Source organism: Dendropsophus ebraccatus, chromosome 1 (genome assembly GCF_027789765.1).
Source record: "Dendropsophus ebraccatus isolate aDenEbr1 chromosome 1, aDenEbr1.pat, whole genome shotgun sequence".
NCBI classification, from domain to species: domain Eukaryota; kingdom Metazoa; phylum Chordata; class Amphibia; order Anura; family Hylidae; genus Dendropsophus; species Dendropsophus ebraccatus.
Window position 1 is genome coordinate 167,948,058 of NC_091454.1, and position 16,974 is coordinate 167,965,031.

Below are 16,974 nucleotides of genomic sequence, written 5' to 3' on the forward strand. Positions count from 1 at the left end.
TACAGTGCATAACTACTGCCCCCAGCATACCCAACAGCTGATACAGTGCATAACTACTGCCCCCAGCATACCCAACAGCTGATACAGTGCATAACTACTGCCCCCAGCATACCCAACAGCTGATACAGTGCATAACTACTGCCCCCAGCATACCCAACAGCTGCATAACTGTGCATAACTACTGCCCCCAGCATACCCAACAGCTGAAACGGTGCATAACTATTGCCCCCAGCATCCATCATAGCTGAAACGATGCGTAACTACTGCCCACAGCATACCCAACAGCTGAAACAGTGCATAACTACTGCCCCTAGCATACCCAACAGCTGATACAGTGCATAACTACTGCCCCCAGCATCCATCATAGCTGAAACGGTGCATAACTACTGCCCTCAGCATACCCAACAGCTGAAACAGTGCATAACTACTGCCCCCAGCATACCCAACAGCTGCATAACTGTGCATAACTACTGCCCCCAGCATACCCAACAGCTGAAACAGTGCATAACTACTGCCCCCAGCATCCATCATAGCTGAAACGGTGCATAACTACTGCCCCCAGCATCCATCATAGCTGAAACGGTGCATAACTACTGCCCTCAGCATACCCAACAGCTGAAACGGTGCATAACTACTGCCCCCAGCATCCATCATAGCTGAAACGGTGCATAACTACTGCCCCCAGCATCCATCATAGCTGAAACGGTGCATAACTACTGCCCTCAGCATACCCAACAGCTGAAACGGTGCATAACTACTGCCCCCAGCATACCCAACAGCTGAAACGGTGCATAACTACTGCCCCCAGCATACCCAACAGCTGCATAACTGCATAACTACTGCCCCCAGCATACCCAACAGCTGCATAACTGTGCATAACTACTGCCCCCAGCATACCCAACAGCTGCATAACTGTGCCTGTTTTCTGGATGCGTTACACCGCTCTGGAGAGGCAGAGGAAAGCCATCTAGCTGGCCGTTATAATGAGGGACAACAGGTGTAAAGTTTTATTATACAGCACAGAGACAGTAAATCCAATATTTTTAACAATGCTATTTTATTTAAGAACAGCTATAAGATAGCCAACCCCTTTTAAGGCCACATTCCCACATGCATGTAAACACATGTGCTTGAAACCTAGCCAATGGCATTCTCCAGCAGTTGCACAATGTTTCTGGGATTAGAATGCATTTGCATGCAAGTGGGATTGTGGCCTAAAGTGGCTATCCAATCTTTAAAAAATAATAATATATCCTCCGGATAGGCCACAAGTATCGGTATGGTGGGGGTCAGCATGTCAGCTCACTTGCTGATCAGCTGTTTAAAAAGGCTGCAGGCCCTTCAAACAGCTGATTAGTGTGAGCGCCCGCCAGTCTGCCCCTCAACTATACCTGTACTAATATACCCCTCATCTGTACCTGTACTACTACACCCCTCCTCTATACCTGTACTACTACTACACCCCTCATCTATAGCTGTACTACTACACCCATCATCTGTACTACTACTACTACTACACCCCTCATCTGTACCTGTACTACTACTACACCTCTCATCTATACCTGTACTATTACACCCCTCAGCTATACCTGTACTACTACTACTACACCCCTCATCTGTACCTGTACTACTACTACTACACCTCTCATCTATACCTGTACTATTACACCCCTCATCTGTACCTGTACTACTACTGCACCCCTCATCTATACCTGTACTGCTACTACACCCCTCCTCTATACCTGTACTACTACTACACCCTCATCTATAGCTGTACTACTACTACACCCCTCCTCTATAGCTGTACTACTACTACACCCCTCATCTATACCTGTACTACTACTACACCCCTCAGCTATACCTGTACTACTACTACACCCCTCCTCTATAGCTGTACTACTACTAAACCCTCATCTATACCTGTACTACTACTACACCCCTCCTCTATAGCTGTACTACTACACCCATCATCTGTACCTGTACTACTACACCCCTCATCTGTACCTGTACTACTACTACACCCCTCAGCTATACCTGTACTACTACTACTACACCCCTCAGCTATACCTGTACTACTACTACACCCCTCATCTGTACCTGTACTACTATTACTACTACACCCCTCAGCTATACCTGTACTACTACTACACCTATCATCTATACCTGTACTATTACACCCCTCATCTATACCTGTACTACCACTACACCCCTCATCTATACCTGTACTACTACTACACCTCTCATCTGTACCTGTACTATTACACCCCTCATCTATACCTGTACTACCACTACACCCCTCATCTATACCTGTACTACTACTACACCCTCATCTATAGCTGTACTACTACTACACCCCTGCTCTATAGCTGTACTATTACAACCCTTATCCACTATACCTCCACTACTATACCCTACCTAGATGGAAGCACAAAGATCTCCTATACTATATGGGGGCACAGAGTGGCACATATTTGGCAAACCTACTTATGAAGGAGGCACAAAGGGGGCTTGTCTACTACATGGGGGCACAGGGGGAGCACTGGTAAGCAATATAGTTGTTGTCTCAAATGTTCTGTTTATTTAGCATAAAGGGAAAAAAAATGAGATTTAAATGGAGAATCTATCCTAGTGTGAAGCTATCACATGGCCTACTTGCTATATAGCACTGACAATTAGCAGGAGCTGGAGCTTTGTTTACATGGGATTGGACCCCTTGTGATCTGGTCACTTTATTGTACTGTCACTTTATTGCTCTTTTCACACCTGTGTCCAAGTTTTCGTTGAGAACAGTGCAGGATCCAGCCACACATGACCACCACCTGCACCTGGTGAACCCCAATAACAGACAGGGGGGCTGTTGGGTTCCATATTTTATTTCTGTAAGTGATAATGGAATGTGACATCAATGTGAACAAAGCCTCAGTGTGTGTATGTGTGTATATGGGAAGTTCTGTCTTATAGCAGTAACTGATCATAATAGATTTTAATGCAGTGCATACGCTACAATATGGCGCAGCTTGTGGGATATACCAACCTAGGACTTTCCGGTATAAAAACAGATGACACATCTGAGGGGGAATATTTTCCTCAGTCAGATCCATAGGACTGCACCTACAGGGGTTGTCACCCTGCTTTCCTAGTCTGCACTGCTCCTACAGCTGTAGTGTGTACATGGCTGTATACCTGTAAATACACATCCTGTCGTATGTACATACTATGTACACACTGCAGGACGTGTGTATACAGCCATGTACATACTACGGAATGTGTACATACAGGTATACAGCTAGGTACACTTTACGGGACGTGTACATACAGATATACAGCTAGGTACACAATACAGGATGTCTATATACAGGTATGCTGTATATACAGGTATGGCTGTATACCTGGTTATACACGTCCAGGTCTCTTCTGACTTCCTTTCAGGTGTACCGCTGATATGGACTGTAGGTTGTTCTCTGCAAATATAAAGATCTGCTGGGAGAGATGGAGGAGGGGCTGGCTGCGGGTGCCCCCCTGTTTGTTGATATAAGCCACTGCTGTGGTGTTGTCTGAGTAAATCTGTACATCTTTGTATGATAACAGAGGGGAAAGGTCCTGTAAGGCCTGGAAGACAGCATACAGTTCTTTGTAATTTGAGGACTGTTGTCTGAGATGTTGAGGCCACCTGCCCTGGATAAAGGTCTGATCTGTATGAGCTCCCCACCCCCAGGGGCTGGCATAGGTTGTGACTCTTATTATATGTGAAGGGTTCCAGTTCACCCCCTTTTTTAGGTTTTGAGGGACTAGCCACCAGTGCAGACTTACCCTTGCAGTGGATCTTAATGGAAATTTCCTGTTGAGAGACTGCTGGTGACCATCCCAGTTTTCTAGGATGTCTCTTTGTAGAGGTCTTGTCCTGTATTGAGCCCATCTCACTGATTGTATGCATGATGTGAGGAGACCCAGAACCGACATTGTTTCTCTTAGTGTAGGTGTCTGGGTAAGGAATAAGTCCCAAGTCCTTTGTCTGATCAGTTCCTGCTTTGTGGAGGGAAGAAGAGATATTTGCAGAGATGAGTCGAGAAGAGTTCCAAGAAACACACATTGCTTTGAAGGTACTAAATGCGATTTCTTCAGGTTTATGTTCCAACCTAACCTCTGAATTATGTTGGAGACTAGTGTGATGTGGTGATGTAGTCTCTCTACTGAGTCTGCCACTAGGAGGAAATCGTCCAGATATGGTACGAATATTATGTCCTGCTTCCTGATGAAGGATGCCATATCTGCTATTATTTTTGTGAATGCCTTCGGTGCTTGGGAGACCCCAAATGGAAGGGCTCTGTACTGGAGGTGAACCCATTTGTCTATTATCCAGACAGCTACTCTTAGAAATTTTTGATGGGAATTGTGAATCGGTACATGATAGTAGGCGTCCTCCAGATCTATGGAAGCCATCACACAGTCCTGGAAAAGAAGGTTGATTGTGGACTTCAAGGTCTCCATACGAAATTTTTTTGTACTGTAGAAACTTGTTTAGTCCCTTGAGATTTATAATTACCCTGAATGATCCGTTTGGCTTCTTGACTAAGAAAAGAGGTGAATAGAAACCTCTCATTTGTTGGTCTAGGGGAACCTGGACTAATACTTGTTTTTGTATTAAGGAGAGAACTTCTGTTTCTATAATTTTTTGTTTCTCTAGGTCTGTGAGTCTTCTGGTGGGGAGAAATCTGTCTCTGGGATAACTCCTGAATTCCAGGAGAAGTCCCACTGAAATTGAGCTTAGAACCCAAGGGCTGGGGAAAATATCCTCCCAAGCCCGGGAAAATTGAGACAGACGACCCCCCACCGGGAGAACGTCATTGTTGGGAAGATTTTGGTTTGTCGTCTTTAGGGTTAAAGATGTACCCTTTTCCCTTCCCCGGTACCCTTTTCCCTTCCCCGGTACTCTAAATCTTTTATTATCTTGAGTATTACGAAAGGGCTTTTTGTATTGCTTTTTCTGTCTAAAGTTTTCCTGTTTAGGCTGAGCGGGGAAACCTTTTTTCCTATCAGAGGCTTTCTCCAATAGGGAGTCCAGAACAGGTCCAAAGAGAAGACTGCCGTCACAAGGAATGCCGCAAAGTTTTCCCCTTGCGGTAATATCCCCTTTCCATGTCTTGAGCCATAATGCTCTTCTCGCGGAGTTCGATAGTAATAAATTAGCAGCAAGAGCAGCTGCACTATCTGCCGAGGCATCTGAAAGAAAATCAGCGGCTTTAGCCAGGACAGGGATATCCGCCAGGACCTTCTGACAAGAAGGATCGTCGGTAATTTGAGTCTTCAACTTGGCAAGCCATACCCTTAGAGATCTTGCCACGCAGGTAAAAGCTATACTTGTCCTAAGGATACCCCTAGCTGCCTCCCATGTTCTTTTGTTATAGTATTCAGACTTTCTATCCATAGGGTCTGATAAAGTACCTATGTCCTCAAAGGGAAGGCTATTTTTCTTTGCCAATTTTGCTACTGGTGCATCAATGGCCGGGGCTTTATCCCAGGTGTTTGAGTCATCATCCTCAAAAGGATATTTCCTTTTGAAATACCTGGGAATAAAAAACTTTCTATCCGGGTTCTGCCATTCTTTGTCTATTAAGGTTTTCACACTGTTATGGAGAGAGAAAGTGCGAGCCTTCTTAGGGGTTAGCCCTTCGTATAAAGCCCTTCGTATAGGGGCCTCAGATGGACAGTCCTCCTCAGCATTAACAGAGGTAAGAGACATAGCTGGAGTAGAAGTTGTAGGACCTAGTACTCCAAACCCTCTAAGGGATGCCTGGACTTCATCCCTTACAATCTGTTTTAAGGTGTCAGCTAGAGATGATGATTCTTGAGACACCAATTTATCAACACAGGGCTGACACAAGGATCTAGGATGATCATCAGGTAAAGGAATTCTACAATCTCCACACTCTTTATGGTGGCGTTTTGAAGTGGCCTTTTTAGAGGTTTTATCAGAAGCCTAAAACAAACCACATACAAAAGGCTATATTAGTAAAGAAATAGAAATGCATACGCTCACCAATGCTGTATCCCATCACCCCAGGTACCGGACTCTCAGGCTGTTTCTCTGGTCTGCTGGCTCTTTCATGCTTCTCCTTGGCTGATTTGTCTGATCTTTCTGGCTTGTCAGATCTGGAGGAGCGATCATGGCGTCCTTTTTCTTTCCTGCCCGAAGATTCAGACATGCTGAGGGCCGGAATATCCACCTAGTAGGTGAGGCTGGCTGGCTGAGTCCACCGCTCCTGGACGCAATAGGAGGCCTGGACGAGGTTAGGAAGTGTCCCCTGGCCTTTTGAATTGCCGGGAGGTGCCAAACTCCGCCTACTGGATGCGGCGCTCCGGCGTCTGATGTCACAGGCCGCCACTTCCGGCGGCCGACGTCATGACACTATCCGGGGCGCTGACGGCCCCGACGCGCGCCCCCAGTGGAACGCATGCCGGAGCCCGCCACGCGCCTGACCGGGGAGACAGGCACGGCCCGCTCTGCCCCAGCACCCGCACACCCCACAAACCGGGAGGGTCGGGGGCTGGAGGGGAGGAATCCGCCTCACCAGGGGAGCTCAAGCCAGACTTCAGAGCTGCTATCCGGAGACAGTCTTCTGCCCTCAGGAAGCCCCACAGTGTGTCAGGCTAAAGGGGGACCTGCAGCCGGCGTGGAGAAGGTGAGACTTCATCCCTTATGGGACTCTTCAGAGGCCTCCTATCCGCCGAACAGGAAACCTGAACTGAGGTGTGGAGAGGAGTGTCAGACTTTTATCTTCACAGGTTTCCTGTCCTGCGGTGGGAGGTCCTCTCCAGGGGTGCTGTCATAGGGCGTCTGGGTAAAACACAAGTACAATGGAAAAGAGTCAACAAACTATACAATATACTTATATCTGCTTATCCAGTGAAGTTTATTGGCTCTTTTCCATTGTACTTGTGTTTTTCTCTTCTCCTCATATTGAATACAGGATTACATGATTTTATATATTTGTGATCAATTAATTCAATAAAATTATATATTTTCGCTAATGAAGTTTTTTTTTGAGAGGGGGGGGGGGGGAAATATTCTATTCTTTGGTGTATATTGATTTATTTGGTACCTCTATTTTTTCCCCAATTTTTTGTGTGTGCAATAGGGAGCTACAAGAGTCATCTCAACTGCTGATAGTTTCCCTTTAAAATAACTTACTTCTTAGTATTTGAAACATGTGTCAGATCTATGGCTTGTGAATTTGCTAAGTATAACAACAGAATCACCCTTGGAAAACACAGGCAAGATTTTTTACTTCAAAACACTTTTATAAGTTAAATTTTACAATTTAAATGCAAAAGAATCAGATGTGTAGAACAAATCGTTACAAATATGTCAAAATAAAAGTTTTATTTTCTGTAAAAATTATACATTTACATCAAGGCCCATTGCCCCATATACTGCAGATCTGTCAGATCCTGTAGTCCAAAATTATTTCTATTAAATGTAAAGTGTCCATTCCGGAGTTACAAGCTGCAGCCACCACAGTGCAACATAAACTTGTAGTAAGTAAATAAACATAAAAGACCTCATAGAGGAGCATTTCTCTACTGTTCAGTCATGTGTCCCAGCAACACATTAAACTTCACAGAACAAGTTTTATACTAAAATAACATTACCTTGAAAATTATCCTTATTGGTAACTTCACAATTTTGTTGTCAGCTGAAAAGTCACTTGAACATTTAAATAGCTGTCTCAAAATACCACAACCACATTCTTACAGGCAGTGAAGTAAAAAAATAGATCCAAATGAAATAGAAAAGGAATTTACTAGCAATAACAATATAAAGTGTTTGTTCCCCTGAGAGCTCATTAAAGGACAAGTGCTATGAAAAACTTTTTCCCAGTAATTGAAGCACATTACAAAGTTATATAACTCTGTACTGTGCTTCAATCACCTATCTGCCCCCCTTCCCTGTCTTTTCCCCCCTCCACCCCCCACCAGGAAGTGTCCTAACTCACACAGACCTAATGACTGCCATCACCAGGCAGCTCCTTCTTGTGAGGATGAGTCATCAGCAGGAGGGCTGGGCTAGGTCCTGTTACACCAGCTCCCCCTCCCCAGTCCAAGTGATGGCTTGCAGTTGTTCAGTCAATGGGAGCTGAGCAAGATGAGTCACCTGACAAGGCAGGGGAGGGGGGAGGGGGGGGGCTGCTGTAACAGGAGAAGGAGCTGAGAGAAGAGCTTGGTGAGGGTGACAACAGTCATTAGGTCTGTGTGAGTCAGGACACTTCCTGGTGGGGGGTGGAGGGGGGAAAAGACAGGGAAGGGAGGCAGATAGGTAATTGAAGCACATTACAGAGTTATAACTTTGTAATGTGCTTCAATTACTGGGAAAAAGTTTTTCATGGCACTTGCCCTTTGTTAGAAATGAACACCTAATTTTTATTCCACCTTAAAAATAGTCTTTTTGTCCCTATTGGAACTGACATTTCCATCATCACAGCGAGGAAGATTAAAGCGAACCATCTTCTGCACGCTATATCTTGTCTGCAGGACGGCTCCCTGGCTGCACATGGCAGCTAAATCTTGCAGCAGTTTGACTTTTTCTCAGGAATAGTAAGCTTAGTCACAGACTCTGAGCGTTCTTCTTCTACATTCACAGATTTCTTTACTTCTCTGGAGAGACAAGATGAAAAAATAAATAAATCACATGATCTTATAATGTACCAGTAAGGCTATATTCGCACAATTTATGTAGATTCATGTAGTTTGTGACAATGTTTTCAGACAAATGTAAGAGTGGAACCAAGAAAATAGAGGAAAAAGGTTTCCTTTTCTGGTTCTGCCTTAAAAGGTGTACCAAACTGGCACTATATGAACCAGGACTAAAACTTCAACAATAGTTAGCATTTTCAGCTGTGATACAATAAAAGACACTGAAGTAATATTTACTGTAACAGGTAACACCAGTGCTAAGCCATTGTGTATTCTTACAACCAACAATGATACACTAAGGAAGGCTGCCCTGACCAGTCATAAAACCTAAGAGAAGAAGAACATGGTTAAGCCTACATGGCTATAAAGATATGAATAGTAAGCAGCCTTATGTGATACAGATATGGCTGTGGGTCACATAATTCTAACCTTCAGTATTCATATTCATAAGACTGTCCACACACGTTTGAAATAAAGTGTGTGTTTTTATGGTATTTATTTTATAGGAAGACTTTACCTTGCTAGATGAAGCACAGCTTCCACTACATTGGTGCCGTCCTTTGCACTAGTCTCACAGAAGAGGGAGCTATAGGCCTGTAAGTAAAGAGACCAGACATAAATCTCTGCACATTGGTCTGCAAGGAAGTACTTTATATCATATATCACCAGGCATTCTATGCTTACCATGGCTAACTTCTCACCCATTGAAGTCTGAATGCCAGATTCACCACCTTCTGTCCTCAAGTCTGTTTTATTGCCTATAAGCATCAGGGGAATAGGCTTGTCACAGGAGCTCTGTAACAAAAGATGTTGTGAACAAACATCAACTACTCCAGGAAATAAAAATAATGAATGTTTTTAAATAGCACCTGGAGTTATATTAGATTCATTGTTGTGGTGGCAATTAATTCCAATGAGATCATAAACACATGGTTAATAAAGTATATAGTCACCACTTCATACCTTGATCTCATCGATCCACTGCCGTACATTAAGGAAGCTGGTTTCAGATGTGACATCATACACAAGTAGCACCCCGTGCGCTTTACGGAAATAAGATTTTGCTATACTGCGAAACCTAGAAGGATTATAAACAGGCAAGTCAAACAGAGCAGAGCTAACAGGAACAAGAGACTTTAAAATTCACACCCTTTGTACCTTTCTAGAAACGTTTGATACCAAGAATATATATGCGGTCGTGGTGCTGTTCCACTTTAGTCAGTGATTGGCTGAGTGGACTGTGACCACAAAGAATCGTCAAACTCGGAAGTGGCAGCGGGATCATTCTGCTTGGACCCTAAGACACTGCTGGAGGACCCGTGGGAGTGCACTTAAAGTAGCTCTTTAAATATTTAAATATTTATTGTTTTATCATGGGTGAACTTAAGGGATTTCTATATGTATAATGCTGTAATAAATAAAGGGTTGCAGTACCCCTTTAACTTTTTATCCTCCCTCTAGTGCAAGGAGTCTGAGGTAGTCTTAAATGTACCTACTATCTCATAGGATCAAGCTGCTTGTCTTTAATTGTGCTGTACATTGTAGTTCTGCTTGTTTAGATTGGCTGATGTGGTGGTGGTGGAGGTAAGAAAGATTGGGCAGACTAAACTTTAACATCCAATACTTTGTCTTCTCTCCCCATTAAAAACACAAATCACACTAAGCTGAGCCAAATGTAAAGTTGTATGGGCAAAGTTATGTTTACACCTGTAGAACACTATGTTAATATCATGTATACTTCCATAATTCCTTTTTGGAATAATAGCTTATATGAGTGTCCATTTTTTTATTTATTTTTTTGCAGTATTACCATTTTATTAGGATTTCACATGGTACTTTACTGGTACATACAGCTATTTTAAGCTACAGTATTTCATCAGCTGAGATAGACACATATTTTCAAGGTTTGCATATACCTTTCCTGCCCAGCTGTGTCCCAGATCTGCAGTGTTGTATAGTCTCCGTCAACTAGAAGTTTCTTCATTTGAAAGTCCACTCCTAAAAAAAGAGACATTCCTTACCGACATGTTTATAGCAACCAGATAGCCAAAACACTAGTGAAATAAATAGATTTAAAGATGAAATATACTTTGCAAAAGGCAATCCACTGTTAACAAGGTAATCAGGAATGGAAAAACAAATACAACATCCAGGGCAAAGGTCCCACACTGGGTGAGAAGCACACCATTAATCTAAGTGATCACACAGGGTAAATAATGTACTATTCAAAGGATCACATTTCTTACAACTAAAGTAAGAGATAGATAGATAGATAGATAGATAGATAGATAGATAGATAGATAATCTAGGAGATTAGGGCAGATATATGGGCACAGCTTAAGTGTGGGGTAGTGCAAGTCAAATATTTGCTGGTCATGGACTAGATAAATCTGATGCAGTTTTGCTCAGTTTAGGCTAAGTAGTGCAAGTCAAATATTTGCTGGTCATGGACTAGATAAATCTGATGCAGTTTTGCTCAGTTTAGGCTAAATGTAAGCCAAGTATTAGTATGTCTGCCCGCTGTATACAGTGTTCCCCTAACCTAACAGATTATTTAGTTGCTGTTGAAGGGTGACCTATCAGGATAGACATAACAGAAACAAAGTCTAGGCTATTTTTCGGTTAGAATACTGAAATCTCAAACACAAACCTAATGTTGTTGGAATGTCTCCTTTAAATTCATTTAAACACAGTCTTAGAAGGAAACTGGATTTTCCAGATCCAGCGTCTCCAGCCAAGACAAGCCTGTATAAAGGACAGGTCTGAGATTCTTCTTCTATTGTCAATCCTTCTTTCTGCAATGAACACAAAAATATTCATTTTAAGCAAATCCAAAATGACCTTTGTAAAAATGTCTCAAACTTTAAGGAAATGTGTACATTTATCTTGGCTGACAATTTTGACCACTGAATGTAGCTATATGGTGTCATTCATCTGTATAATTTACATTTTCCAAAAACATTTTCTGCCAACAAAATTGTTTACCATTTACCTTTCTGGTTTATCACTGTCATACCTTTGTCATTGTACATTTTAGTCAGGTCTGAGATCTCTTACTGTATGAGATCTATGCTATCTGGTCTGCCCATTCTGGTAAGTAACAGGTAACAGTCAAGTGCTACATTCTGGTGGGAGAATCTACACCTTTCAAAACATTATTAAGCTATACCTTTCTATACAGGTTAGTTGAGTCAGAGCCAAAGCTGAAACAGGGCTCCAAATGCCCTTTGGCGTTGCCTTCAGTCACCACTAGGAGGCGGTTAGGACTACTGAGTGCTGTTATATTATTGTGCTCAATGTACAGTATAAATGTATGCAGCCGACTCAGCTACTTTAGAAACAATGGTGTAGGTTTATTTTTTAGTAAGACTAATCTAGTCCCACTGACATGTGAGATATATATATATATATATATATTATTATATATATATATATATATATATATATATATATATATATATATATACACATTGCTGCTGAACTGCGGCTTCATCCTCCTTGTGCTTATACATTTTCAGTACAGAGTTTAGATAATAGCTAAAAGGGTTTTCCTATCCTTATGATAGTGATCAATATTTATTAGGTGGGGACTTACTCATGGCACCTCTGCCAATCAGATAAATAAATTGGCCAAGTCCCCTTCATACTTTATCCAGGCTCAGCATGTGCTACATTAACTTGATTGTGAGTGAGCTGTAATGTCAGACACCGCCATTCTTCCCCAGAACATTGCAGCCTACATAACATTTTGTAGGGGACAGGGTGCTCAATGAATTGCTGTTCTTCATTCAGTGGGACACAACTGCAACATCTAGCAAAGCCACTATGAAAAGTATGCCGTGTACTAGGGCTGGGCGAAATGGCCAAAAAATAAAATCTCAATTTTTTTAAATTTTTGGACGATTCTCTATTTAAATCTCGATTTTTTTTCTTTTTGGTAAATAAAAAGAACATTTTTCTCCCTGCAACGTCAGATATTATTTTAATGACGTTTGAGACAACTGTATTGCTTCCCACTGTAACAGTGCTTTCTATGCCCCCATGTAGTATACAAGCCACCTCTGTGCCCCCATGTAGTATAGGAGATATCTAGGTAGGGTGTAGTAGTGGATAAGGGGTATGGTGGTACAGGTAAAAATGAGGGGTGCAGTAGTAGTACAGGTATAGGATGAGGGGTGTAGTAGTAGTAGTAGTACAGGTATAGGATGAGGGGTGTAGTAGTAGTACAGGATAAGGGGTGTAGTAGTAGTACAGGTATAGATGATGGGTGTAGTAGTAGTAGTACAGGTATAGATGAGGGGTGTAGTAGTAGTACAGGTATAGGATGAGGAGTGTGGTAGTAGTACAGGTATAGGATGAGGGGTGCGGTAGTAGTACAGGTATAGGATGAGGGGTGCGGTAGTAGTACAGGTATAGGATGAGGGGTGCGGTAGTAGTACAGGTATAGGATGAGGGGTGCGGTAGTAGTACAGGTATAGGATGAGGGGGGGGGGAAGTAGTAGTACATTGGGGGTGACTGGGGGAAACTGGGGCAGCTGGGGGTGACTGAGGCAGGAGTACACATAGCCCTCCTCCTCCTCTCCTCATCCCGGTACACATGCAGGTCCCCGGTCTCTGGAGGAGCCGAGGAGGCTGCAGGGACTGTACAATAGGGTGATAGCGACGCTGCCATTACTGGAGCTGTACAGCGGGATCGGGTGTCCCGCTGTACAGCTTCAGTAATGGCAGCATCGCTATCACCCTATTGTACAGTCCCTGCAGCCTCCTCGGCTCCTCCAGAGACCGGGGACCTGCATGTGCGGCCAAGAGGGGAGCGGAACGCTGTGTGTAAGGGGCGGGGGCTGTTGCTGACTGCCCGCTCGCCCTGCACCTCGCCACAGCTCCTGCCCGCCCGACACTCAGCGCCACAGCTCCCGGCACCTCACCGCAGCTCTTGCCCGCCTTGCATATCGCCGCACCGCCGGCCCGACACTCAGCACCGCAGTTCTCGGCCACCCCGACACCTCACCGCAGCTCCCGCCTGCCTTGCATACCACCGGCCCGACACTCAGCGCCGCAGTTCTCGGCTGCGCCGATACCTCATCGCAGCTCCCGCCCGACACTCAGCGCCACAGTTCCCGCTCGCCCCGACACTCCCGGCCGCACCGCTCCGCCCTGCTGAAATAATTTTTTGTGAAAATCGAATTTGCGATTTTCACAAAAAATCTAATCGATTCTAACATTCTGGGCGAATTAATTTGATTAATCACCCAGCCCTACCGTGTACCAATACGAGCAGCAATGAACTATACACATTGAAGAAACAGTAGCACTTGGCTTGAGCACAGCTATGGACAGGCTATTAATGTTTAGAACCTGGATAAAACTTTAATTTAAATATGTTGTAACTTCTCAAAGTGAGTTTAAAGGAGAACTCTGAGATGGGGTAATTTTTCAATATTAAATGTGAACACCGATCAATAACTTCAGGGGGTGTGATGTGTCTTAATTGGGAGTCGCTTCTCTCCCTGTCCAAGCACATAAAAATATAAATCAGACACGATGAAGCACTGTCTCTTCGTTTTTCTTTTATATTTGACTTTTTCTTCATAATTCAACTTCAACAAAAAATATATCAAACTTATTCAAAAAGAAAATAAAAGAAAAACGAAGAGACAGTGCTTCATCGTGTCTGATTTATATTTTTATGGGGTAATTTTTGGCAGAGTGCTGGGAAGGATAAAAGTATTGGTGCAGATATCCCTCAGGTCTAGTCCCCAGTCCCGGCGCCTTCTGGGTCTGAGTGGGGACTTGGGACGTGACGTGTTGGCCCTCTCAGCTAGTCAGTGGCCAAGGTGGGACCCCCCGGGCCTGACACATCACGTGACAAAATCACCTCAGCCCAGAGTTCTCCTCCTAACCAGAGTTCTCCTTTAACTAACTTCTTTTAAATAATAATAAAAAAAGCAACCAGCGAACACATAAAATGTTAGATGGATGATTTCTCATAGTTCACTAAAAAGAATTTTGGAATAGTCTACTCACTTTTGGAGTAAATGCAGGAAGTCGCCTTTTTGAAGAGGCATTGGAACCACTACGGCTTACAGGACGTGAGGGGGTCCATTTAATTCTTCCATCAACTTCTGATCTAGCTTCTACTGTCTGCAAACATGAATGCAACAAACATTTAAATAGCACAGTAACATGACATTGTAGCAGAAAGCATGCTCCCCAGCTGTGAACCAAGTGAATGAATATATATATATAATTTACAAATAAATATATTTATATATGTTTATTTACCTCCGTTTCAGAATGGATATAGGAAATGCTCCCTTCCCACTGCTCATCGGAGCTGTTGCTGTGCTCACTGCCAAAGTCACTGGCAGAGCAGTCTATATCACTATAAGCGAGTCCTCGATGTAGGGATACACCGCTGTCTTTACATCTATTGGCCCAGCTGGCTACATCAGAATACTTGCTATACGGATCATCCTCTGCTGCAAATCTATTAGGCAAGTCAGATAGATATATCTATTAAAATACACAATTTGAAAAAGACAAAAGATCGAAAGTTATCAATCTTGCATTGCTGAGAAACTGACACTTGTCTCCAGACCGGTCTTTCATCAAGAACATCTAGGATGTCATTGGTCAGCAATTCCAAAGGAAGCTGTCTTCAGAGGAGTGTAAGGATGTGCATGGCAGATTATTTAGGTTTAAAAGAATACTTATTTTTTTAAACACTCCTGACATCACATGCTGACATTGCCAGAAGACTGGCGGGGATCCACGGTACGGAGACAATTGGGCAGAAGCACAAAAAAACCCCATCTGAATTGTATGACATGTCAGGAGTCCATAAAAACAATAGGTAACCTTTAAGGAATATTGACAAACTTTGAGGGCATTAATGGGTACATAACAGAATCAAAAGCAGATAACCTAACTCCTTCATTTACTAAGGATTCTAGGCAATTCACCACCAGCTCTACTGATCAAGTGTGCTGTAACACTTTAACCATATCCTACCTGCTATAGGTAATGACAGGTGCATCCTTTGGAGGATTAGGGGAGGAATGCTGAAAAAGAAGGAAATGGTAGTCAAAAGGAAAAATATAGGAGGTTTCCTTTTTAAACGAGGCTTATTTCCTTATACGTATGTCACAGAACAAGCTTTGAGGGTATATTCACAAAGGACAGATCTGTCACAGAAATGTCTTTAGCTGTAAATCAGGTCCTGAAAAGGCTGAACAGCAGGTGCACGGATTTCTCCATGCCCTACATTTTTTTTTTACAACAAATATGCAGTATATAAGCTTCCACTGAAACATGTTTTACAATCTATGTACAAATCCACCCAAAAGATTTAACCTGTAACCTCCAGAAAGGAAAACTCAGATTGTGTCTGTTTCAGGGAAATTTTGTTGAGAAGCAAGGGATTAGGATTAAGTCTGGAGTTACAAACAATTTCCCTGTGTAATTTCAGGATGATCAATTACCACAAGGATGTTGACATCACTGTCTTTGTGGAGCACAAGGGAAACACACTGAACTACAGAAAAATGACACCTAAGCAACATAAGGATACAAGTCACTAATCAATAAATGGCAGTGGAAACCCAGGTTTTATATTTTATGTGCAAGCCTTTTATTGATTACAGAGTGATAGGTAAAGCATGGTCATAACCTGAAATCAGACGATCATTGAATACAACTCACCCTCTTTTTTTCATTTTCAATGTTGGTTAGAGCAAAACGCATGCTGTCATTACTGTCATACAGAGACTTGTTGGCCTCACTGCAAGTGTAAAGCACAAACATCCAGTAAGCCTCAGAAAACATAACTACATACCTGACAATGGGAAATTAAAGTTCTGTCTGATTTCTATACTTACCCACAGCTACTCATAACACAAGGATTACAGAAACCTTTACTAGCACATCTTCTAATAAAGATTTGTAATTTAGTACTTCTAACAAATACAATATATAAATATGGCTCAGGGAAGAAACAGAGTGCTGCACATCACACCTATGGCTGATACTAGTGCCGCTTGGCTAAATAAAAAACACATCAGAATTTTGTGTATGAATTGATCAAGCCATACTGCCCCATGTACCTCGTGCCGGTATCTGATACACATGGGTCCCTACACTAAGTACACACCGTGCCAGTCAGTGGCCACCAACCCCGCAGGCGCGCACAGCCAGGTAACGGGGGCCATGGGACGGCCCTGCGACCCCCATGCCACAGGACCAGACCCAAAAACACCACACCAGAACCCGGCCAGCACCGCCGGC

At 43.1% G+C, this 16,974-nt stretch overlaps 1 protein-coding gene across 1 annotated transcript in view; it reads right to left on the bottom strand.

The window, feature by feature from the left end:
• Nucleotides 1-8,362: 8,362 nt before the first annotated feature.
• Nucleotides 8,363-16,974, bottom strand: part of LOC138801342 (ras and EF-hand domain-containing protein-like) — a 38,235-nt gene continuing 29,623 nt past the window's right edge. Inside the window, exons 8-17 of the mRNA XM_069984068.1 lie at nucleotides 16,393-16,471; nucleotides 15,703-15,752; nucleotides 14,974-15,178; nucleotides 14,716-14,832; nucleotides 11,342-11,486; nucleotides 10,608-10,689; nucleotides 9,655-9,769; nucleotides 9,376-9,486; nucleotides 9,209-9,285; nucleotides 8,363-8,652 (exon numbers count right to left, since the gene is read on the bottom strand). Coding sequence (XP_069840169.1) covers nucleotides 8,556-8,652; nucleotides 9,209-9,285; nucleotides 9,376-9,486; nucleotides 9,655-9,769; nucleotides 10,608-10,689; nucleotides 11,342-11,486; nucleotides 14,716-14,832; nucleotides 14,974-15,178; nucleotides 15,703-15,752; nucleotides 16,393-16,471 — 1,078 coding nt within the window. The 3' untranslated portion in view covers nucleotides 8,363-8,555. The remainder of the gene's footprint in view (nucleotides 8,653-9,208; nucleotides 9,286-9,375; nucleotides 9,487-9,654; nucleotides 9,770-10,607; nucleotides 10,690-11,341; nucleotides 11,487-14,715; nucleotides 14,833-14,973; nucleotides 15,179-15,702; nucleotides 15,753-16,392; nucleotides 16,472-16,974) is intronic.